Raw genomic sequence first — 26,718 nt, 5'->3', positions numbered from 1 at the left:
GTCAAGCTCCTTCCAGTATTTAGATGATGCTCGTGGCTTGCTGCAAGAGTTTACGGAGTTGGGATTCTCTACGCATCAACAGTTGCTGGTGCGTGCATGGCCAACAGACCTTGGGTGGGGAGGGAAGGGGGTGAGAAGGAAGATGGCTGCCCACCCCCCCACCTCCCCAACCTTGCCTGCCGCCCCCAGCAAAATTGCTCCTTTTGAAGCCCAACAGTCCAGCTGGCTCACTGGCTCCTAGATGGGAAAAACGGCACATGCGCAGTATTTTGAATGGGCTGCGCACCCCCCCCATAAATAATTAAATGGAACATTGGCTGCAGGTAAGCTGAGCAGCCATAGTATTGCGAAGCATTGCTAATTTTTTTTAAATAATAATGATCCCTGCGGCCCTTCCTTGCATTTCTTGGGTGCACCGGCTGCATTATGGGGAGCAGACCCTGACATGAATCAGTCATTCATGAAAAAAAGACTTGTGAAATAATACTGAGCGGCCTACGGGTGGCGCTGTCCAGGGAGAGTATAAATACTCGGGCACATGCCCAGCTTGCGCAGGGCATTCTTAACAGGAACTAGTGAAGGACGCAACTAGACCTTCATGTTGTAAAACAGTTGATTAAAGCTTTGTTTAACGCTTAGACCAAGTGCCTAGTAGTTTTCTTACGTTAGACCCCATTTACAATCCAAATGGGACCTTGACAAGCCTTGCACCTAGACAAGTTCCAAGAGCACAAAGCACTTTACACCTACATTGCCCCTGTGTCTAGCGTATCTCCATGCAATAGGCCTCAGGCCCCGGTGTTCAATAATAAGGGGTCCTGGAGTCTGCTGAATGGTTTCACCAGGAAGAGGGAGAAAAACGTGTCTGTGTTTGCCTCCCACTAGAATTACCACCCACCCTGTTTTGCACTGCGCGGTCTCGTTTTTGAGTGGGCTGCTCAAAAATTTCTGAAGTATAAGCTGAGTAACAAGAAATAATAATTTTTAAAACGGATGTCTGTTGTGAAGCAGTTATTAAAGTTCACCAACAGTAAAACAAACATCAGACCTCAAATCTTAATCCATTACACTTTCCTCTCCACTATGAAGTCCAAAACTGAACTGCAGGACAGGACAGGACAGATGTCAACTCTACCTCCTACCTGCGTCAAGAACCTCTGATCCCATTTCAACAACAACAGCTTGCATTTATATAGCACCTTTAACGTAGTAAAACATTCCAAAGTGCTTTACAGGAGTGTCATAAAACAAAATTTGACACCGAGCCCGATCACAAGGAAAGCTGCATCAGGGACCTTACCTGTTTTGTGGCTATTACAGATAAATGGCTCTTAGATCTGCGCATGTACCATGTGCTCCACATCTATGTTACATGTTGCAGTGTGCACGGTTCCATTTTATATTAAAAAAAGAGCCAGTTCAACTACAGCACAGGCTGGATTGGGAGGACTGGAGATGAATTGGAAGGAGTCGTGCTAGCAGTAGCCATTCCCCCCCCCCCCCGATGCTGAGGTTTAAACCACTATGGTTGAGGGCGAGATTTCCTCTTTTTAAGTTACATCTATCAATCTTCTACTTCCCCCCCCCCCCCAGCCAGCTAATTGTAAACAGCCTGATTTTCATGAGTATGCATTGAAGGAATCAGCAACAACGACGTGTATTTATAAAGTGCCTTTAGCAGAGTAAAAATGTCCCCAGGCGCTTCACAGGAGCGTCATCAGATAAAATGTGGCACTGAGCCATGTAGCGAGATATTAGGACAGGTGGCCAAAAGCTTGATCAAAGAGATAGGTTTTAAGGAGCGACTTGAAAAGGAGGATAAAGAGAGATAGCGAGGCGGAGAGGTTTAGGGAGGGAATTACAGTGCTTATGGCCTAGGCAGCTGAAGGCACGGCCGCCAATGGGGCAGCGATGAAAACTGGGAATCAGAATGCTGATGTGCTGTTGATGAGTCCCAACAATCACTAGTGGCTGTCTGCCGCACATGGTTGGCTTTGTCGTAGAACTTTTCCTTCATTACTTGCCTGGGTCAGTGGCTGAAATCAAAGCTCCAAAGAATAAACAGTCGGTGAAGTAGAAGTCATGCTCGCCAAGCTGGCCGAGGCTGATCATCGCCATGACAAAGCCATACATAATGCCACTGAAAAATACAATAAAAGATGTTGTGAGACATCAAGCGGTTTATGCGATTTACATCCACACAGTGCCCTGGCCCTGGTCTCTTTGCTGATTATAATTTTTTTTTAAAGGTGGTTTCAGACATGCAATTACAGAAGATGAGTCAATTCATCCCACCCTCGTACCTAGTCACCTGATCTAGAGAGGAACGAAGAGATTCCTTGGACCAGGTTGTCCATCCTGCCAGTTGCTGTGGCAATCGCACGTCTCACAGGAGGGGACTTGTAACGTCCGTGTGTAATTGAGACACGGACTGCAGGAGTTGGTTATAACAGGTGTTTACTGAATGGAGACAAAACTGGAACTACTATACAAAGTTACTACACAGGCTTATATACCGGGGTGGTCACTACTGGTACTGCAGTATACAGGGGCTGCAGAATATAGTTCCTTCTTCAAAGTACATACACTACAGGACTCAATAATTTGGTATGTATGCAAATACATCATATGGTACTGAGCTATACAGAGGTGTGTGCGTGTATGCGCGCGTGTTGAACAAGGGTAGGACTGAGCTTGGCTGTGGTGCCCTCTGCCCAAATAGCCTTCTGACACTCGCACGTGAAAATGACTCGCGTGCTGCAGGAATCTGTGGAGCCACATCCCAAGAGGAATGAGTGATTTCAGGAGTGGAGGAGAGAAAATTCAGAAATAAAATGAAAAAACCCTGTAGAGTTAAATAAATGCACAGAATGGCAGTGCGTCACATCGCAAGGAGACCAACACATTACCGTGATTGACTAAACAACCTGCAAAGCCCCCTCACAGCGCGGCTTCTAATTCCCCACGGTGCTGCAATTCTCCTCCGTGTGACCCTTATCATCAGTGACTTCGTGTAAAACTCCAACACTCCTCAGTTCAGTCAGTTTTATTGCATCTGTCTAACTGTTACTCAGGTATCATTGTAAAGTTTTCCAAGTGCAATAAACTCGAATGTGCAATTTACACTTTGATGCCAATCTCTGCTCTATCCAGGTCTGCACCTTCATTATATACCAATTCCTCCTCACCAAAAATGATTTGCTTGGGTGAATTTGTGTGTCCATCCAGGTAAGAGATGTTAATGTAAGGGAATACATCATGTTTGTTCTTTTTTGCCAGCCAGTGTTATCAATAAGGGCTACCAGCAATGTCGCCAATCTTTTGGATGAGACATTAAACCCAGTCCCCATCTGCCCGCTGAAGTAAATGGAAAAGATCCCACGGCACCAACAGCACCAAAACTAAACCATCTGCTCATTCATTCGTTTATTGTTTGTGGGATTTGGCTGTGTGAAAATTGGCTGCCGCATTTGCCTACAGAACAGGGACTACACGTCAAAATTGCTTGATTGTAAAAAAAAGAGCTTTGGGATGTCCTGTGATGATAAGGTGCTAAATAAATGGAAGTTCCTTCTCTCAAGTCGGGTACAGCCGAAAAAAGAAAGACAGACCTGCATTTATATAGCGCCTTTCAGGACCACCGGACGCCTCAAAGTGCTTTACAGCCAATGAAGTACTTTTGAAGTGTAATCGCTGTTGTAATGTGGGAAACGCGGCAGCCAATTAGCACACAGCAAGCTCCCACAAACAGCAATGTGATAATGACCAGATAATCTGTTTTTTGTTATGTTGGTTGAGGGATAAATATTGGCCAGGACACCAGGAATAACTCCCCTGCTCTTCTTCAGTACAGCACTCCCTCAGCACTGCACTGGAGTGTCAGCCTAGCTTTATGTGCTCAAGTCCCTGGAGTGGGACTTGAACCCACAACCTTCTGACCCAGAGGTGAGTGTGCTACCCACTGAGCCACAGCTGACACCGAGGTCAAATGAAGGTTAAAGTTCCCTCAACTGTTCCTGCAACAGATTATCTCATTGCCAGCATCAAAGGAACTTTCTTCTCTCTCCCCTCACCCCACATCCTTGTGGTCTGAGCAGCAGACTTGGCCTTGGTGTTGAGCCAAGACAAGCCAACCTCAATTCCCTTAGGACCTTCACAGCTGCCAACGACTGCAGACTTTCATCCCATCAGTTGGACTCATCGTGCCCCAGATTTGAAACGACAAAGTGCTAACCCATTCCACTAGAGTCTCTCGAAACTGTTTCTAAAATACTCACTTGAGCAGATTAAGTAGTTACTGTAAAGGGTTAAATAAACAGACCCACAAATTTGCATTGGATTAAATCCAAACCCATCAGAAAATCTTTAACTGGGGAACAGGGCTATAAAAGTACAAATGCACTGAACACAACCCCATTAACTGCCTCAATCAAGAAGCTTTGCATGAGTGAATAGCAATCTTTGAGCTTAATAATGGCCGCCTGTTTAACATGAAAAGAATCGAGCTTGAATTCTGCCTTATGTTTAATATACAAACAAATTTAATAAAATCTCATTAGAGAGCTTTAACTTCAGAAGCACTCGTTTGTGTACAGTGCTGTACAATTTTAGATAAATTATTCTTGTGTTAACAAAATGTAGTTTAATATTAACATGAACTGGGACTTCTCTTCAGCCATGGCTAGCCTCTTGTATTGTTCCACGGAAGCTCAATGTAAACTCGAGGAACAGCACCTCATCTTCCGATTAGGCACTTTGCAGCCTTCCGGACTCAATATCGAGTTCAACAATTTCAGATCATAACCTCGGCCCCCATTAATTTTTTACCTGTAATTTTTCCACTCCTTTCCCCCCACCCCCCTTTCCTTTTGTTTCTCTCTCCCACCTGGCAGCTATCTCTTGCCCTGCCAGTACACTTCACACCTAATCTCAGCCTATTACCATCTCGTCTGGCTTCGAACACCTTTTACTGTCTCTTCTACTCCTTCTGTCTCTTTCACTTCTTTTGTCCTATCGCAGCCCTGCCTTCGATCTATTTTCTTTTCTTTCCAGTTTTGAAGAAGGGTTTCGACCCGAAACGTCAACTCAAATTTCTCTCCACGGATGTTGCCTGACCTGCTGAGTTTTTCCAGCATTTTCTGTTGTTATTTCGGATTTCCAACATCTGCAGTATTTTGCTATCGTAAGAGTTACATAATAGGCTTGGACTAGTGACACTAAGTGGTTGCTCAGAGTATTGGATGGGTAGCAGCGTAGTGCTTAGACACTGGCCATTCATCTTGAATACCGAACTCAAATCCTATCCAAACTCGTGGACAAATGCCTCATCTCTAACAGTCTGGAGTTCAGCCAGTCTCAAAGTCCAGTGGCCATGGACTGCAGCACAAAACCTGCTCTTAAATCGCATTTGAAAAAGACGCTGGTGCAAGAAATGGACAAGTGTTGCACCGCTGGAGTCACGCGCACTCCCGAGATTGAGGCTGGGAAATATTGGTGGGACAGAGTAGAACGAGCTTTGCTGTAAATTCAATTGATCTACACCAGACGTCCTAGTGCCCAATACTGACGGTGGATGTCTGAAACGGAAGGCATTCCATTCCCTAGCACTAACACCCCTCACCTTAATGAATACAAAATTCACAAAGACAGCAAGTGTCAACAAGGATTTCTGTCAAGCCAGCCAGGAAACAGCCAGCTTTTAGGATTGTTGCAAAGTTGCTCAAGCAGACCAACGGCAAACTGCCTTCCTCCCATCACCCGCACACATTTTTCCCCTCTGCCCCAGCAGTGGGTTAATATGTTATTAAGCTCCCGAGAGTACTACAGTGTAGCAGTTCGTGTAGATCGCCACTAAATAAGAGAGTTTGACTTCGACGAACTATAAATAAGTTGTTTATTTACAGGAACAGGCTAATTACAGCAGGTAAGCTGGCTGACTGTAGGAGCACCGTGGTGTAGGTCTTGTCCCAGCGGGGACTCCACGAGGACTGAGTTCGCAGTCCTGTGGGGAGCGTGATGACGTCATCGCGTTTGTGTTGTGACGTCATCACGTTGTTCGCGTTTCCCGCGCTTAGGGCGTCACGTGGTGCGTGTCATTGCGTCGCTGGCCGTTGAGGCCAAAGACGCTAGGCCGGGCTGTGCCGGTGCTTGCCGCGGGAGCGGAAGATCGCGTCGCTCCCGTCGGCTGGCCATTGAGGCCGAAGGCGCTAGGCCGGGCTGTGCCGGCGCAAGCACATCACGTTGTACGTGACGTGACGTCAGCGCGCTAGGGCACGTCTTAAAGGGGCAATGGCCCCAACAGGTAAGTTAAAAGGGCAACGGCCCCAAAAGGTAAGTTAAAGGGAATTGTGTGTCTCAATGGAAGGGACAACCAGTGGTACCGCCACAACAGCACCCATTACTAGTGGCTCGCCAGATACCATGTCCTCCTCACTCCTTTGGGAATGTACTAAAATCTTTCTACCGAGACACATCACTGCATTCCTAGAGTTAAAGAAGAATTACCTCAGCGAGCAGCAAGGACTGGAGAAACTCATACATTTGAGTTGATGTACAGGTGAGTATTGGTGAGCTGCTTTGTGTGTGCGTGAGCTCAATGCCCGGTCATCAATCAATTCTCCAATTCCACAGGCAACACTATTCCATACACAAGAACCAGCCGAATCATTTATCAGCCCATCAGACACAGAATTTCTCACATATTGTTAGTGGAACCATTGAGACCAGATATGTCAAATTCAATGTGACATTTCCCAATGACAAGATGCTGTATGCAGCAAACATCTTCTCAGAGAAGAGGGAGTCGACTCAAATTCACATAGCCTACTGCAATTTACCAAGGAAGGTGGAGTATCAGTGACTTACCCACGTTATGCTAATCAGGGACAAATAACTGGCACCGGAAGGATTGCCAATCAACCTCTACAAAAAGGCTCTCGTGTTTGCAGCCACACACAGACTGGGGCACCTGGAAGGGCGCAGGATTCTTCAGGATTCTGTTGGAATAAGGGGGTGGTTTGTCGATAATACCGTGTGTCAAGGGGGCACTTGGGAAGTCTCTCAATTTTCCATATGACCGGTGTAATATTTGCATACTGAATTATCATTGGCCCACAGGCATCTGTAAGGACTACTATTGTTTTGAAGACCCAGGCTAGGGGTCCTAATGCCAGGCTTTTCCCCACTGGTGCTGCTATGAGTAAGATCACAGACCTAATGCTTAATAAAAGAGTTAAACTGTAATACTCCGTTGTCCTGCAATTTATTATTTTTATACAAAGTGTGTAAAACAAGACAACTTGTAAGCTCTTGCTTGCAGCTCATGTAAAAGGCATCAAACAAAAGGATTAGCTTCTTATGTAGAAAGTGATTTCTGCTTCTATGACAGGGTGCCGGAGGCCCCTTTGGGGCAATTCATGCAAATTTAATGTGTGAATTGTGAAATCTTCCTTGTCTGCCCTCTTTCAGATGTTAGTGCTGAACCTATCACAGCATCATTGTGCTCCAATAGTTTAGTTGTACATGGAGCTCAGCAATGAAAGAAAGACTTGCATTTATATAGCGCCTTTCATGACTACCAGACGTCCCAAAGTGCTTTACAGCCAATGAAGTACTTTTGAAGTGGAGTCACTGTTGTAATGTGGGAACGATGTGTTACAGATTGTGTTCTTTAACTCCAAGGGCTGAATATTTACTGGGGCGGGTTACGTAGGTGGGGTGGAGGGGGGGGGTTGCGTTTCAGACAGGAAACGCAGAAGTCCGGGTTTCCCCGCATGCTGTGGAGTTTTAACACCACAGCGTGCGATTCTTGGCCCCGACAGGTTTCCCGCCCCGAGGTCAGCCTGATCGACAGGTTTGGCTTCCAGTCGGACGGGGAGCACTCCAGAGCAGGAACAGGAGTTTCTGTAAAATGTGATCTGACCACTCCCTAAATTGTATATTACATAGGATTAGAGGATATACAGCACAGAAACCGGCCCAACCTGTTCATCCCGATGTTTATGCTCAACTCGAGCCACCTCCCGTCTTTCCTCATCTAACCAGCATAACCCTCTATTCCCTTCTCCCTCATACGCTTATCCAGCCTCCCCTTAAACACATCTATACAATTCGCTTCAACCACTCCCTGTGGTAGCGAGTTCCACATTCTCACCACTCTTTGGGTAAAGAAGTTTCTTCTGAATTCCCTATTTGATTTCTTGGTGACTATCTTATATTGATGGCCTCTAGTTTTGCTCTTCCCCACAAGTGGAAACATTCTCTCTGTATCCACTCCATCAAAACCTTTCATAATTTTAAAGACCTCTATTAGGTCACCCCTCAGCCTTCTTTTTTCAAGAGAAAAGAGACCCAGGGGGAGAAATTTGGCGGTAACTGAAATTGCGCCAGAGATTCAGCGCCCGGCGCGAAAGTACCGCTAGCAAATCAATTTTTTTTTTTTTTAAATAAACTTTGCGGGCCCCACTGAGAGTTTATTCAACGTGAGTTGAGTCATACAGACAAGAAAGATCCCAGATGTGATCCTCAGTCTGTGCTATGTTAGTTGGTCACTACAACCTACACGCATGCCATTATTCCCCTTCCCTCTGGGCACAGATGGACCATTTCTAATCTATTACAGATTGCAATTGCTAAGTGGGTCGCAACATTCCATTTCAGAATGCACTGAAAAATCCTACATCATTTCACCTCAATGGAAAAACCCATTAATAAAAGGGTCAACATTGAGCCTGTTGCACATGTAGCAATTTAAAATGTTACAGGTCAGGGTAATGGTAGCTACTAAAAACAGCAGCTGCATTGAATTTTAAGGGTTAATAGCAAGAAACAGGTTCAGTCCGTCACTGTTGAACAGTTTATCCCAGACAGCAGCTACAATGGGATAGGGAAGTAAAGCTGCTAAGTTATAACATTTGTAAGTAAAATTAGAATTAAAAAAAAGATTTACTTGGCCCCAACCAGCTACCTGGAACTGCTTCCCATCTCAACGCTCTGTATGTGATCTTTCACTACTTCTAAACCCCCCCCACAACCCCTGCACCTTCACCGAAACAATCCTCTAATCCACAGGCTTCTTTGAGGCATCAGAAGCCATCACCAGGAGCTTCCCTTGAAGACAATCCCTCTAAAACTTACCGTACTCCACCACCCACTTGCCCCCTCGATATCAAGCATCTTCCACTCAACCGACCACTTCTCCCACCGCCGCTGGCCTCCTCCCCAAACACCGCAAATGCAAGATTTTCCTATGGCCAGGACCCCTGTTCACCCCACCAAGTCCCACCCAAGTCCCTTGGCTTGCCTGGCCACAGCATTCTACCCCCCACCACACCCCCCACTCCCCAAATTAGCTTCAACCTTGGACCCCCTCCATTCTCCAAGACTGTTGCAACCCCACCTTCACTGAGCTTCATTTTGCCTTCTCCTCCCACCCTACTAAGCAACACATCAGCCATTGCCCCTCCCATTTAGCCCCGTCAGCTCCATGTAGCAGGATTCCTGCCTTAACCCCTCCTCATTATTCCAGCACATCAGTACCCTTTCTACCCCACCCCGCTAAACAACGTTACTTTCCCCTGCTGGGCCACTGCCACCGACTCGCATCTGCTTCCCCCACACAACCCGACTGAGAATCATTGGTTCCCCCCGCCATAAAGCAATATTCTGGCTCTCAAAATCTCTTCCCCCTCCAACATAAGATCCATGCAACGCCACCTCCCCCCTACCCCCGCGCCATACTGACCAGCTTCTCTACTCCCCATCTCCAGTATCTCGTGTTACCTCTCCTCCCCATGTAGCAGGACTCGCCATCCTTGAATTCCCCCACCATGAGCAGTATTTCAGCAATGCCCCTCCCCAACTCGGAGCAGCCCTTCATTCACCTGCTTTGGCCACTGTTCCCCGCCCCCACCCCATCCCAACCATTGAGAATAATTTTGCACCCCCCCCACCAACAGTGAGTGGCACTTTGGCCATCAAAATCCACTTTCTCCCACTGATCGACACTTTGGCTTGCCCCTCCCCAACACTGGTCAGCTTCTCGGCTCATAACACCGCCCAAACTCCCACCACCTGCCCCGACTAAACTGTACATTGCACCCCTTCCCCCCCACCCTCAAGCAGCATCTTTGCACCCCCTCCCCCATCCTTGTCAACCTCCTCTCTTTCTCTCACTCTTCCCCACCTTTCATCTCTCTCTCAGCCGCAGCTCAGCTGGTAGCACTCTCGCCTCGAGTCAGAAGGTTGTGTGTTCAAGTCCCACTCCAGAAACTTTGAGCATAGAATCTAGGCTGACACACCAGTGCAGTACTGAAGGAGTGCTGCGCTGCCAGAGGCGACGTCGCTCGGGTGAGATGTTTAACACTCTCAGTTGGGCGTAAAAGATCCCATGGCACTATTTCGAAGAAGAGCTGGGGAATTCTGGCCAATATTTATCCCTCAACCAACATCACTATAAAAAACAGATTATCTGGTCGTTATCACATTGCTGTTTGTGGGAGCTTGCTGTGCACAAAATGGCTGCCGTGGTTCCTACATTACAACCATGACTACGGTCAAAAGTACTTAATTGGCTGGAGAACATTATAGAGCTTATAAAATTCGAACAGGACTAGATAGACGAGATGCAGCAAGGATGTTCCCGATGGTGGGGGAGTCCAGAACCAGGGGTCACAGTCTAAGGATAAGGGGTAAGCCATTTAGGACTGAGATGAGGAGGAATTTCTTCACCCAGAGAGTGGTGAACCTGTGGAATTCTCTACCACAAAAGGCAGTTGAGGCCAATTCATTAAATATATTCAAGAAGGAGTTAGATATATTTCTTAAGGCTAAAGGGATCAAGGGATATGGGGAGAAGGCAGGGACAGGGTACTGAATTTGGATGATCAGCCATGATCGCATTGAAAGGCAGAGCAGGCTCGAGGGGCCGAATGGCCTACTCCTGCTCCTATCTTCTATGTTTCTATTTGGGATGTCCCGAGGTCGTGAAAGGTGCTATATGAATGCAAGTCTTTCTTTCTTCTTTCTACATCCTCCTCCTATCGTATCCCCATCCTCCCTTCCCACTGCCCCCACTCCTCCAAACTCTCCTGTCTGCGCCAAGTTATGCACTGTCCCCCCGCCCACCCCTTCTAATCCAGCTCCAAGTACAGATACAATTACACATCCTGGCAAAACAACACATCCTGATGGTAAATTCTGAAGGAAGCTTCCATCAGTGATTAACAGAGAATTAACTTTGGTCAGAGATTAATGACTTATAAATGCCCACAGGGCTATCCAATAATCAGAAAATCACCTAGAAACCTTTTACATTACATTTCAGGATCTTAACTGTACCACTTCTGATCTTCAATGTGCTCCTTTGTTTAAACAGTAAAATGAGTGCTGGTGAGAACAAGCGGACAGCTAGTGGGGGCCATTACTCGCCATGCACACCTCACCATGGGGTACTGGCTCAGACTTCAGTGACAGCTCCTGCAATGATTTGTGTTTTGCACAGGGTCAACATTCAGGGCTAGCAATTCAGTCCTCGTCTGTCTCATTTGGGAAATGAGCTGCAGTACGTTTTATAGTCAGTAAATTCTCATGGAAACATAACCGAATTCTCACTCCTCAACCACATTATTATGGCCCTCATTTCAGCTGCAGACAAGATGACTGCCTGTTCAAAAGAAGGCACTGGTAAGCATTCCAGAATCTTATTTTGTATTCTGTGCCAATTAAAAAAAAAACAATTTTTAACTTTTGGAAATCCATGTACAGCACTTTAACTGCATTGCCCTCATCAACCCTCTGTTACCTCATTAAAAAACTCGATCAAGTTGGTTAAACACGATTTGCCTTTAACAAATCTGTGCTGGCTTTCCTTAATTAATCCACGCTTGTCCAAGTGACTGTGAATTTTGTCCTTGATTATTGTTTCTAAAAGCTTCCCCACTACCGAGGTTAAACTGACTGGCCTGTAGTTGCTGGGTTTATCTTTACATCCTTTTTTGAACAATGGTGTAACATTTGCAATTTTCCAGTGCTCTGGCACCACCCCCGTATCTAAGGAGGATTGGAATATTATGGACAGTACCTCCATGATTTCTTCCTTCGCTTCCCTCAGCGTACTGGGATGCATCCCATCTGGTCCTGGTGACTTATCTACTTTAAGGACAGCCAGCCTTTCTGGTACCTCATCTTATATATATGGCAAGCTGTGTGTAGAGCCAGAGGATGTAGGTGGGGTTTTAAATGAATTTTTTGCATCTGTGTTCACTATGGAGAAGGACGATGTGGACATAGAAATCGAGCAGGGGGACTGTGATATACTTGAACATATTAGCATCGAGAGGGAGGAGGTACTAGTGGTTTTAGCAGGCTTAAAAGTGGATAAATCCCCAGGCCCGGACGAGATGTATCCCAGGCTACTATGTGAGGCAAGGGAGGCGATTGCAGGGGCTCTGACACAAATTTTCAGAGCCTCTCTGGCCACAGGGGATGTGCCAGAGGACTGGAGAACAGCTAACATAGTACCATTATTCAAGAAGGGTAGTAGGGATAAACCAGGGAATTACAGGCCAGTGAGCCTAACATCAGTGGTAGGGAAATTATTGGAAAAAATTCTGAGGAACAGAATTAGTCTCCACTTGGAGAGGCAAGGATTAATTAGGGATAGCCAGCATGGCTTTGTCAAGGGAAGATCATGTCTGACCAATTTGATTGAATTTTTCGAAGGGGTGACTAGGTGTGTGGATGAGGGTAGTGCAGTGGATGTGGTTTACATGGATTTCAGTAAGGCTTTTGATAAAGTCCCGCATAGGAGACTGGTCAAGAAGGTAAGAGCCCATGGGATCCAGGGTGCCTTGGCACGTTGGATCCAAAACTGGTTTAGTGGCAGAAGGTTGTTTTTGTGACTGGAAGCCTGTATCCAGTGGGGTACCGCAGGGATCGGTGCTGGGTCCCTTGCTGTTTGTGGTCTACATTAATGATTTGGATGTGAATGTAAAAGGTACAATCAGTAAGTTCGCAGATGACACGAAAATTGGTGGGGTGGTAAATAGCGAGGAGGGAAGCCTCAGGCTACAGGACGATATAGATGGGTTGGTCAGATGGGCGGAACACTGGCAAATGGAATTTAACCCTGAAAAGTGTGAGGTGATGCATTTTGGACGGACTAACAAGGCAAGGGAATACACAATGAATGGTAAGACCCTAGGAAAGACAGAGGATCAGAGGGACCTTGGTGTGCATGTACATAGATCCCTGAAGGCAGCAGAACAGGTGGATAAGGTGGTTAAAAAGGTATATGGAATACTTGCCTTCATTAGCCGAGGCATAGAATATAAGAGCAGGGAGGTTATGATGGAGCTGTACAAAACGCTGGTAAGGCCACAGCTGGAGTACTGTGTGCAGTTCTGGTCGCCACACTATAGAAAGGATGTGATTGCTTTGGAGAGGGTGCAGAGGAGATTTACCAGGATGTTACCTGGGCTGGAGCGCTTCAGCTATGAAGAAAGACTGGACAGGCTGGGGTTGTTTTCCTTGGAGCAGGGAAGGCTGAGGGAGGGCCTGATTGAGGTATACAAAATTATGAGGGGCATAGATAGGGTAGATAGAAAGGAACTTTTCCCCTTAGTAGAGGGGTCAATAACAAGGGGGCATAGATTCAAGGTAAGGGGCAGGAGGTTTAGAGGGGATTTGAGGAAAACCTTTTTCACCCAGAGGGTGGTTGGAATCTGGAACTCACTGCCTGAAAGGGTGGTAGAGGCAGGAACCCTCACAACATTCAAGAAGCATTTGGATGAGCACTTGAAATGCCATAGCATACAAGGCTACGGACCAAATGCTGGAAAATGGGATTAGATTAGACAGGGCTTGATGGACGGCGCGGACGCGATGGGCCGAAGGGCCTCTTTCTGTGCTGTATAACTCTATTACTCTATGGCCTAGAAATTGGGTTGGGGCGCCAAAGTCGCCGGAGCGCAGGATTTAGCGCAGCGTTCGAGGCTTTAGCGATCGTCAGATATTCAGTTTCAGTGCCCCTAGAGGGAGACGGGGCGAGTCTCGAGGCACTCCGCGTCCCTCTTAGGACGCTGAAACTGAATATCGCCGCGCAACGTGCCGCAGCGCCACATGCTGCGGCACGGCGCGCTGCGGTACTGCAGGCCTTCCTCCCATTGTTAAGGGGGAGGGGCCTGCAACAGCGATCCCCGCTCGCGAGTGCTGGCAAACAAGCCCGGCACCAAGGAGAAGTGCCGGGCTCTCAGGAAACAGCCAGCAATGCCGCGGGGGAGGGGGAGGGTCAGGAGGCCAGGGACAGAGGTGCTGGCAGGCGGCCGCCCCGCACCTCCACCTTAACTTGCACCGCTGCCGGCACAGCAAGGCCCCGTGAACCGGGCGCGGGTAGCGAACGGCGCAACTGCGGCGTTCGCTACCAAATATCGCGAACGGGGCGCTAATGGGACGCTGCGCACACCGATGACGTCATCGGTGGCGGCACAGCGCAACAGGCTAACACCACCATTATCGTCCCAACTCAATATCGTGGGTTGCGCAGCCAGTGGCGCTACAGCCACTGACTGCCTCTTTAGGCGCTAACAGGTGGCGCTACTCACCCAATTTCTCCCATGACTCTAATTTTTATCCCATCCAGTATCTCTTCTACCTCCTCCTTCACTATGTCTATGGCAGCATCTTCTTAAGAACATAAGAAATAGAAGCCGGAGTAGGCCATTTGGCCCCTCGAGCCTGCTCCGCCATTCAATAAGATCATGGCTGATCATTGACCTCAACTTCACTTTCCCGCCCGATCTCCATATCACTAGAGTTCAAAACTCTATCGATCTCAGTCTTGAATATACTCAAAGACGCAACATTCACAGCCCTCTGGGGCAGAGAATTCCAAAGATTCACAACCCTCTGAGTGAGGAAATTCCTCCTCATCTCGGTCTTAAATGGTCTACCCCTTATCTGGAGACGATGGGCTCGATTTTCATTGGGCCGTGGAGTCGGGATTGGAGGCGTGTGGGGGGTTAAAATCCCGAAATCGGGGGGCACGAACCCATCCTGCCCCCAACCCGCCTCCATGCCAGTTTCAAAGGAGGCGGGTACCCGCCCCGCACTGGGACCTGCCTCCCCGAGCCGGGAAGGGGATTAGTGCCAATTAACTGCCCGTTAACAGGTAGTTAACAGGCAGTTTTTAGCCTAATCCCTATTTTCATTCTTGAAGTGTGGGATTCCCGACGGCTCCAAACCACGCCAAGTTAGCGAGGCGGGCCGTCGGGCTGAAGGGCTTGGGGGGTCGAGATGTCCGGTGTTCAGGTGAGTGATGGGTGCATGAGTGCAGAGGTAAGTGTGTTTGGTGTGTTTAAAGTGTTTAAAGAAGTTTTACTTACCTTTACAGCCTTCCTTCAGGTCTCGGGAGTCCCTCATCTCACTGGCACAGAAAGCAGAATGGCCGCGATCCGTCAAAAATTGCAGCATTCAGCTTTCTGTTCCGGAGAGATCTCGAAGTTAATTCCTTCCTCTCAGGATGATTTAGAGTACAGATTGTCAGTGTTTGACAGCTTCAAACAGCTGTCAAACGCTGATATTTCATCTGTCAAAAGGTCTTGACAGGTGAAATATCAATCTGTGACGTCACCTGTTGCCGGGTGGCCCTTAATTGGCCTGCTGAGCGGGCTCAACAAGGTCAATCAAGTCAAAATCGCGTGGGTTGGCTACAACTCGATGGAGGCGGGAGTACAACCCTGAAAGTTGTAGTCCCGCCTCCTCAATGAAAATCCAGCCCCGAGAGTACAAAATCGTGGAAATTATGATGAACCTGTATAAAACACTGGTTCGGCCTCAACTGGAGTATTGTGTCCAATTCTGGCACTGCACTTTAGGAAGGATGTGAAGGCCTTAGAGAGGGTGTAGATAAGATTTACGAGAATGATTCTAGGGATGAGGGTCTTCAGTTACGTGGATAGCCTGGAGAAGCTGGGGATGTTCTCCTTAGAGCAGAGAAGGTTGAGAGGAGATTTGATAGAGGTGTTCAAAATCATGAGAGGTCTGGACAGAGTAGATAGAGAGAAACTGTTCCCATTGGCAGAGGGGTCGAGAACCAGAGGACACAGATTTAAGGTGATTGGCAAAAGAACCAAAGGCGACGTAAGAAAAAACCTTTTTTACGCAGCGAGTGGTTAGGATCTGGAATGCACCGCCTGAAAGGGTGGTGGAGGCAGACTCAATCACGGTTTTCAAAAGGGAGTTGAAAGAAAAAAATTGCAGGGCTACGGGGAAAGGGCGGGGGAGTGGGACTAGCTGAGGTGCTCTTGCAGGGAGCTGGCACAGGCTCGACGGGCTGAATGGTCTCCTTCCGTGTTGTAACCATTCTATGATTCTCTGATACATCATGATCTCGAGTCAGTTGGGTCACTGGTACCAATATAAAAGGATGGCTAGCACTTGCCAGACCTGGAGAGTTAATCCTTAGAGACATTCATCAGAAAATGCAGTCAGTTTTACACAAAGCTTAAGTTTTCAATCTGTGGGCCCTGGAAGTTAGGTGGTTCATGAGGCAATCCCAGGGGTCTTCAGACACATCAGGTTTCTCTATTGGTTGACTTACCAGCACCGAATAGAAAATGTTTTCTGCAACCAAACCGCTAGTGGGTAAATAACGCCATGTTCTGGACGTGAGGACAGGAAGAACCCAGGAGTGCCTCAGTATTGGAGAAGTTCCTGGGAATGTATCAAATACTTGCAGGGCCCCTCCATACAGAAAATGGCTTGTAAACTACAGATATAAAGACACTAAAATTCCAGCACAGGAGCAGATCGAGAGATACTGAGCAGAGGCAGTACACAAACTAACTGAACGTTTTCTGTAAAATAATCTTCCTCAGTTGACAGAGCACCAAAAGAGGAGCATGACATTTTGGAAGAGTTTTTGATGACTGACAATTTACATTTGGAAGGCAAAGACACCAATCCAAACGCAAACCTCTAACCTTGGGTAGCTCAGACCAACCATGACGAGGAGAATGGCGGGTGAATTGCTGCCTGAAATGCAAACCCAATATTGCATGCCATGAGACTAGCCTTGCAAGCCACTGAATAACAGCATACTGCAAAAGGCTCTTAGAGCCAGCAACAACATAGCAACACCATCAGCTGACTTGGGGTCTCCTAATTCAACCCATCAGTGTGCAGGACGACTGTGGAACGTGGACAACATTTCATGTCGGCCTGACGACATCACTGACTTGAGATATTACTGCTTATGCATCGTGTAGCTGGGTTATTGGTAAATATTTCAAATATGCCAGTCATCCACCTTGAGTTTTCTATGGAAAGTCGCTGTTACGGCAGAGAGCCAACGTGGCCCTGTTCTTAAATCCCAAAGTTGATCTTTTTGGTTCAGTGGTGGTGCTCTCATTTCAGAGTCAGGAGGTCATGGGTTCAAGCCCCACTCCAAAGACCTGAGCACATATCTAGGCTGATGCTTCACCCTACTTCTGAGGGAGTGCTGCACTGTTGGGGATGCCATCTTTCAGAAGAGATGTTAAAGAGTCTGCCCTCTAAAGTGGACCTAAAGATTCCATGGCACTGCTCAAAGAGCGAAGGAGTTCTCCCGATATCCTGGCCAATATTTATTCCTCAACCAACATCAATAAAACAGATTATTTATAATATTGCTGTTTGTGGGACCTTGCTGTGTGCAAATTGGCTGCCATGTTTCCCTACATTACAACAATGACTACACTTCAGAAGTAGTTCATTGGCTGTGAAGCACTTTGGGACTTCCAGAGATCACGAAAGGCACCATATATATGCAATTCTTCCTTACTAATCCTCAGCCCCCTCCAAAGCCTCAATAGGTAGATCAGATGACCGGCTTCCCAGTCCTTGCGATTGGAACTCTGCAACAGGCCATAATACGTACGAGAGAAAGAGAGCTTGGGGTGACTGACCTGTCGAACTCTCCATCAGGGAGTCCCTTAATCTTGCCCCAACTGGGGGAAGGGGCCCAGGTTTTTCTATACAGGGAGGGAGTAAAAACCAAGAGAGGAAAACCTCCCCGCGAAGACTTTCCAATTCGGAGATCAAAAGCAGCAATGACACAATGCCAGGCTCAGGTCATCTTGGCTCGGAAAACCATGCACAGGACAGGAGATGGGAAGCAAAGAGGGTCAGAAGTGAGCAAAAATACAAAATAAATAATGAACCACATCACACAACAACCGCACTTCCCTTTAGTGAGGGGCATGCTCCGGAGCAGAAGCAACTGGACCTCTGGTTTACAGCCCAGCAGCGCCACCTGGTGAACAAAGAGCTTAAAACTCATTTTATCAGGAACTAAATGCAATGGCCCAGAAATTCGGCTCTCCACGGGTGAGTACGCACGGGGTACTCACCCGTAGGCCGAATGGAAGTGCGGGTTTCCTGCATGCACTGCGCATGCGCGGGAAACCGGCACTTCCGATCCTCTGAACGAAGGGGTTCAGAGGTCGAACGCGCGCGCAGGGGAGGCTGCGCGTGCGCTTTGAACTTAGGATTTTTTTTTGCAGGTTTTCACGCGAGGTTAAGCCTGCAGGATTTACACATTTAAAAAGCAGGCGTAAGGCCTGCTTTTTACAAGGTAAGTGGTCAATTAATTAAAATTAAAACATTTTTTCCACAGGTTTATTATTTTTAAATACTTTAAAGCAAGGTAAGTTTATTTTTAGCCACTTTTTTTATAAAATTATTTTTTTCAAAGATTTAAATTATTGTTTAAAATAGTTATTTAATGTAATTTGTAGTTTATTGAAAAAGTGTGATTTTTTTAAAATTTATTTGAAGGTTTAATGCTATTTTGAGGCCCGTAGTATTCATTAGTTTAGACAGGTCTTCCTGTCAATCTTATGAATGGGCTTTTCCCTCCTCCGATTGGCTGCCCATGGCTCACGTGATCCCAGGGGACGCATCGCACTAACTACGCCCCTGGGACACGCAAGCACAGCGTGCCGGCAGCTGGGCCAGGCCCCGGAGCGGAATTCCACGGGGCCCTACAGCTCAACTGCCGGCGCGCAAGATAAGTGCAGGTCCGGGGCTTACACCCGCGGGAAGCCCCCGACCCGAAATTCTGGGCCAATATAACCCAGGTATGAATATGCCCTGTAATGGGACAGACACAAACACTGTACTGCAATGTTAAGCATTAATTTAAAGTAAGCAAGCTTCATGAATATAATTGTGACGCTGTACTTAAAATCAGCTTTCAGCTGACACTCGAGCAAGGTCCCATTGTTTAATATCACCAATTGCTTTAATCCCCATTTGATTCCAGATTCCTTGCTCTGATCATGCAAAACCTTCCAGATCCAATGGGCATCTGAACAGGATGATGTCCAGTCTGTCTCCAGCTCGACACACTCCCTCTCTCTGCATCCCCTCACTTGCGCCTCTTACCAACACGCTGTGTCCCGCGCTTCTTCAAACTAAACGAGTGCAGATTTACGTTGCAACCAATGTTCCCTCTAAGCTGGGTGCGTGCGCGGCCACGCAGCAATCGGGAAGGTACCGCGCAGGCCACTCATGAGCTGTTTGCATTTAAGATACCGCGCGTCTGAGCAGCAAATTTAAAGGTATGCACAAAAAAATAAAATTTAGAGGGAACATTGGTTGTAACCCTTGTTGGAACGGGTGCTTGTGTGGATGTCGAATTCAGAAAGGGTAGGGTTTGACACTTCAAGTTATTTCTTTGATCCGTTAGTGGCTATCTTCTATTTATGTGCTCTTGTTCTGGACTCACCCACAAATGGAAACAATTTCTCCACATCCACCCTATCGAACCCTTTCAGAATTTGAAAGGTCTCGAACAGATCTCCTCTTAGTCTTCTCTTTTCCAGAGAAAATAACTCCAGCCTGCTTAATCTTACCGGATAGTTGGATCCTGGTAACCTGGTAACCAATTCTGGTAACATCCTTGTAAATCTTTTCTACACTTTCTGTAGTATGGAGACTAGAACGGTGCACGGGAACGGTAGCACAGTGATTAAGTTACTAGACTAGTAATCCAGAGGCCAAAATCACCACGGCAGCTGGGAAATTTAAATTCAGTTAATTAAATAAATCTGGAATAAAAAGCTAGTGTCAGTAATGGTGGCCGTGAAACTATCGGATTGACGTAAAAACCCATCTGGTTCACCAATGTCCTTTAGGGAGGGAAATCTGCCATCCTTACCTGGTCTGGCCTATATCTGACTCCAGACCCACAGCAATGTGGTTGACTCCTAACTGCCCTCTGAAATGGCTGAGCAAATCACTCAGTTGTAACAAACCGCTATGAAACACACTAAGAAGAATGAAACCGGACGGGCCACCCGGCATCAACCTCGGCACCGGCTACAGACACGGCAACGGCACACCCAGCCCAGTCAACCCTGCAAAGTCCTCCTCACCAACATCTGGGGACTTGTGCCAAAACTAGTCAAGAAACAGCCTGACATAGTCAAACTCACAGAATCATACCTCTCAGCCAATGTCCCAAACTCCTCCATCACCATCCCTGGGTATGTCCTGTCCCACCGGCAGGACAGACCCACCAGGGGTGGTGGCACAGTGCTATACAGTCGGGAAGGAGTGGCCCTGGGAGTCCTCAACATGGACTCCAGACCCCATGAAGTCTCATGGCTTCAGGGAATGGGTAAGGAAACCTCCTGCCGATTACCACCTACTGCCCTCCCTCAGCTGATGAATCAGTACTCCTCCATGTTGAACACCACTTGGAAGGAGCATTGAAAGTAGCAAGGGCACAGAATGTACTCTGGGTAGGAGACTTCAATGTCCATCACCAAGCGTGGCTCTATAGCACCACCATTGACCAAGCTGGCCCAGTCCTGAAGGACATAGCTGCCAGTCTGAGCCTGCGACAGGTGGTGCGAGAGCCAACATGAGGGAAAAACCTACTTGACCTTGTCCTCACCAATCTACCTGTCACAGATGTATCTGTCCATGACAGTATTGGTAGCAGTGACCACCGCAGTTATTGTGGAGATGAAGTCCCGTCTTCACATTGAGGACACCCTCCATTGTGTTGTGTGGCACTACCACCGTGCTAAATCATTCCGAACAGAACTAGCAGCTCAAAACTAGGCATCCATGAGGCACTGTGTGCCATCAGCAGCAGCAGAATTGTATTCCACCACAATCTGCAACCTCATGGCCCAGCATATCCCTCACTCTACCATTACCATCAAGCCAGGGGACCAACCCTGGTTCAATAAGGAGTGTAGAAGAGCATGCCAGGAGTAGCACCAGGCATACCTAAAGATGAGGTGCCAACCTGGGGAAGCTGCAACACAGGACTACATGCATGCTAAAAAGCGGAAGCAGCATGCTATAGACAGGGCTAAGTGATCCCACAATCAATGGATCGATCAAAGCTCTGCAGTCCTGCCACATCCAGTTGTGAATGGTGGTGGACCATTAAACAACTAACGGGAGGAGGAGGCTCCATGAATATCCCCAACCTCAATGATGGCGGAGCCCAGCACACGAGTGCAAAAGACCAGGCTGAAGCGTTTGCAACCATCTTCAGCCAGAAGTGCAGAGTGCATGATCCATATCAGCCTCCTCCTGAGAGGCCCACCATCACAGAAGCCAGTCTTCAGCCAATTCAATTCACTCCACGTGATATCAAGAAACAGCTGAGCGCACTGGATACAGCAAAGGCTATGGGCCCCGACAACATCCCGGCTGTCGTGCTGAAGACTTGTGCTCCAGAACTAGCCGCGCCTCTAGCCAAGCTGTTCCAGTACAGCTATAACACTGGCATCTATCCAACAATATGGAAAACTGCCCAGGTTTGTCCAGTCCACAAAATGCAGGACAAATCCAATCCAAGGCGTCGGTGACAGTGCTATCAAGCGGCACTTACTCACCAATAACCTGCTCACTGATGCCCAGTTTGAGTTCCGCCAAGACCACTCGGCTCCCGACCTCATTACAGCCTTGGTCCAAACATGGACAAAGGAGCTGAATTCCAGAGGTGAGGTGAGAGTGACTGCCCTTGACATCAAGGCAACATTTGACCGAGTGTGGCATTAAGGAGCCCTAGTAAAACTGAAGTCAATGGGAATCGGGGGAAAATGCTCCACTGGCTGGAGTCATACCTAGCGCAAAGGAAGATGGTTGTGGTCAATCATCACAGCCCCAGGACATCGCTGCAGGAGTTCCTCAGGGCAGTGTCCGAGGCCCAATCATCTTCAGCTGCTTCATCAATGACCTTCCCTCCAACATAAGGTCAGAAATGGGGATGTTTGCCGATGACTGCACAGTGTTCAGTGCCATTCGCAACTCCTCGGATAATGAAGCAGTTCAGGCTTGGGCTGATAAGTGGCAGGTAACATTCGCGCCACACAAGTGCCAGGCAATGACTATCTCCAACAAGCGAGAGTCTAACCACCGCCCCTTGACATTCAACAGCATTACCATCGCCGAATCGCCCACTATCAATATCCTGGGGGTCACCATTGACCAGTAACTTTAATGGACCAGCCACATAAATACTGTGGCTACAAGAAATGGTCAGAGGCTAGGTATTCTGCAGCGAGTGTCTCACCTCCTGACTCCACAAAGCCTTTCTACCATCTACAAGGCACAAGTAAGGAGTGTGATGGAATACTCTCCACTTGCCTGGATGAGTGCAGCTCCAACAACACTCAAGAAGCTCGACACCATCCAGGACAAAGCAGCCCGCTTGATTGGCACCCCATCCACCACCTTAAACATTCACTCCCTCCACCACCGGCGTACCGTGGCTGCAGTGTGTACCATCTACAAGATGCACCGCAGCAACTCGCCAAGGCTTCTTCAGCAGCACCTCCCAAACCCGCGACCTCTACCACCTAGAAGGACAAGGGCAGCAGGCGCATGGGAACACCATCACCTCCAAGTTCCCCTCCAAGTCACACACCGTCCTGACTTGGAAGTATATTGCCGATCCTTCATCGTCGCTGGGTCAAAATCCTGGAACTCCCTCCCTAACAGCACTGTGGGTGTACCTTCACCACACAGACTGCAGCGGTTCAAGGTGGCTCACCACCACCTCAAGGGCAATTAGGGATGGGCAATAAATGCTGGCCTTGCCAGCGACACCCACATCTAAACCATGAATGAATTTTTAAAAAAGTACTCCAAGTGTGGTTTAACCAAAGTTCCATATAACTTTAACATTACTTCCCTGCTTTTGTATTCTGTTCCTCTCGAAGTGAATGTTGTTTGCACTCTTCATGGCCTGATCAACTTGCATTGCTACTTATGTTTCAGTGCTCCCACATCTCTCGGCTCCTCTATTCTATTTAGTTTCTTACCTTCCAAGGAATAAGTGACCTCCTACCAAAATGAACAACCTCACACTTTGCGATGTTGAACTGCATTTGCCAGTTATCTGCCCACTCTGCAAGCCTGTTCATCTTCTTGTACTTTGGTGCAGGCCTCCACATTATTCGCCAACCCCACTCCCCCCCAAATTTGGTATCAGATTTAAGGGGGATTGGCAAAAGAACCAGAGGCGGCATGAGGGAACCTTTTTTTTTTTTACGCGCGAGTTGTTGTGATCTGGAATGCACTGCCTGAAAGGGTGGTGGAAGCAGATTCAACAGTAACTTTCCAAAGGGAATTGGGGTTAAATACTTGAAGGGGGGAAAAAAACACAGGGCTGTGAGGAAAGAGCGGAGGAGTGGCATTAATTGGAGAGCTCTACCAAACATATGGCACAGGCACAGTGGGCCGAACGGCCTCCTCCTGTGCTGCATCATTCTATGACTGTGATGCTCCTCACGGTGGAACAAGCTGCTGGCACTCACCACCTACCACAAAACAGCAGTCAGTTTCACAGAAGAAACCAAAAGAGCAGAACCACAGCAGGTCAAGGGAGAATGAGCAGGGTCAGTACAGACATCGGGATCCCCACAGAGCGCTGTCCAAGGGTGATCAGCAGAGGCCTGGAATATTTAACCTTCAGTCAGTACTACCGTTCGGTAATAACATCCAAGAGTTGCTAGTAAGATTACAGTGCAGGCCACACATAATAAACCTGGTAGACAAAAAATAAATAAACCTGGTAGCATTACTTTTCTATCAATTGGTTCATAATTAGTGAATAAGAATCCGTTGCACAAAATTAACAGAACTTTTTCTATTAAATCTAATCTTCCTCAATTGAGTGAGCACCAAAGGCCCTCAATGACATGCTAGGGTTATTTTTTTTGAACAGTAAATGGAGACTGGCAGGTGAATTACTGCACGGAATGTGATCATGGCTCCTAATGAGCTATTTGTACTTGTGGAACGACACCTCAGGATCCATCAGTGCCTTCGAGAGAAAACTGGGTAATCAGAAAATGTGGTGACCGTTAACTGAAGGAGGGGAGAGCCGGGGAAGAGACGCCCACAGAACGGCGACAGAGTGAAGCGCAGGAGAGGAAGGTATCTACTCCGGGAGATCTTCAGTGGACGAACCAAACAATGGAAACTCTGCATTCTCTCTTCAGATTCCAGCTTTCTTCAAGGTTCTACGCGCATCCCTCAGCTTCAGCATCAGTGGCACAGCTTTCAGCCACCGTATCCCTGCACTCGGCAGCACCCTCCCGAAACCTTACCAACATACGACCTCTCTCTGCACCAGCACAACACCTCCTCAAGGCCCATCACTTACAGTGCCTTATGCCACATGCCCCTAACTTCTCTTCCTTCAGGGCCCCCAAGCCTTGTACTGGAACGTTTCATTACAGGAAACTCTTTATTATCCGGCACTGACGGGACCGGCGTGGTGCCGCTTTATCCAAAAGTCCGGATTACAGAGGGGTACAGTTAAAAGCTACGAGAGCTCCGTACACAGCAACAAATGCAGGCTTCCCCATTGCTTAGCAACAGGTGCAGGAACTCCGGCCACAGACCAAGCGTCCCTGTTGCTTAGCAACAAGTGGACGAAACGCACACACGCACACACACACACACACACGCACACACACACACACACACACACACACACTCTGCAGTGGTGTGAATGCCTGCTGTATGTCCAGAAGCAATTCAAATGGGTTTATTCTCAATGTACAAGTTATAAAACTTCTCAACGTGTATTCATTAATTCACCAAGCTGTGCTTTTACTGTTTCTTTTAAAAACTTGATAGTTAACTCTTCTAGAAAGCTGGCTCTCTCCCTTTCCGACCAAACCCAGAAATCATAATATTCCCACTCCTATAGGTTAACCCACAACCCTCCACACCACAGGCCAGGGTGCCAGCATGTCTGCCCAGTGATCATCCAACACCAGCAGACACAACAACATAACACTGTGCATGGAAGGCCAGAACCCGCAGCCCATTAACCAGGCTACACCCTGGAGCTGTGACAGAAATGCTATGAATGAATCTCCAATTACTGCCCTGACCCAAATACACCATTTTCAGATGTCTCTGCGGTATGAATATGCCGCCTCGGAGCTTCGGAAACTCTGTGCCACAACACAACCCCCAATCGGCTGCAACGTTAACAACCCTGAACCAGGAATCTGAATCGGCTATAGAAGACAGGGCAAAACTCCATAGACAAATGAAGGGGTCGACCATTGACAGATCCCAAACTGCTGCCCCTGCCGAATGGAGGAAATCAAACCAGCTGACATTCTGATGCCCATCCAGAAGAGGTGCGCGGAAATCCTCGAGTCATAAAGTCGTAACGGCACAGAAGGAGGCCATTCGGCCCATCGAGTCCATGCCGGCTCTCTGTAGAGCAATCCAGTCAGTCCCATTCCCCCGCTCTATCCCCGTAGCCCTGCAAGTTTATTTCCCTAAAGTGCCTATCCAGTCTCCCCTTGAAAACACTGAGTGTCTCCACTTCCATCGGCAGCGAGTTCCAGGTCCTCACCCCTCGCTGAGTAAAAAAGTTTTCCCTCACATCCCCCCTCTATCTCTTGCCAAAACCTTAAATGTGTGTCCCCTAGTCCTTGCACCATCAACTAGTGGGAACAGCCTTTCCCCATCTAGCCTATCCAAACTCGTCATAATCTTGTACACCTCTATCATGTCACCCCTCAACCTCCTTTGCTCGAATGAAAACAAATCCAGTTTCACCTGCACAAGACTAAGGCCCAGGTAGGACGCCAGGCTTAGTTTCGGGATCATTACTGTTTCTAATCTACATTAGTGACTTGATCAAATTTGCAGAGGATACCAAACAAGAACTTGCAATCGCTTGTGGTGAAGTGCAGCCGTCATCCGCAACAAATGGGGGTAAAATACCCGTAAAACATATGCAAGTGTGAGCAAGTAATGTCTGGATTCCACCAGGACCTTGGAAAGTACGAGGTAATCTAGGCCCCTTTCTTCGATGTTACACTTCAAAAGTACTTCATTGGCTGCCAAGTGCTTTGGGAGAACTTGAGGTTGTGAAAGGTGCTGTATTAATGTACTTTTTAATCTCTCTTATGTAATTGTTTTCTGAAAGCCTTGGAACATTCACTGCAGTACCTTCAATGACCAAGAGATGGCAGCTCTAACCTGAGACTAAACCACCTGCGATCTCTATGGTTCGCTTTCATTAAGATGATACAAAAAAAATGAAATGCTCTTAAGAGGAGCAGGAGACCTTGCCTTCCTGAGTCTTTGTAGCAGAGGAAAAGGAATGTAATTAAAATTGTGGGTTACTTCTACACACGAGGCATACTGGAAATGGCAGGGCCCGTCCCACCATTCCTT

General features: G+C 47.6%; 1 protein-coding gene across 2 annotated transcripts in view; it reads right to left on the bottom strand.

Moving 5' to 3' along the window:
* Window positions 1-26,718, bottom strand: part of LOC147115548 (sodium/hydrogen exchanger 9-like) — a 567,900-nt gene that overhangs the window by 435,891 nt on the left and 105,291 nt on the right. For both annotated transcript variants that reach the window (XM_085989869.1, XM_085989868.1), the window contains exon 5: window positions 2,025-2,140. In XM_085989869.1, the coding sequence (XP_085845995.1) occupies window positions 2,025-2,140 (116 nt within the window). The remainder of the gene's footprint in view (window positions 1-2,024; window positions 2,141-26,718) is intronic.

This window comes from Somniosus microcephalus, chromosome 6 (assembly GCF_052327205.1).
Source record: "Somniosus microcephalus isolate GS21.2 chromosome 6, FLI_Smic_1.0, whole genome shotgun sequence".
Taxonomy (NCBI): domain Eukaryota; kingdom Metazoa; phylum Chordata; class Chondrichthyes; order Squaliformes; family Somniosidae; genus Somniosus; species Somniosus microcephalus.
Note: the sequence above shows the minus strand (reverse complement) of the source record. Positions and strands in the feature narration are given on the sequence as shown.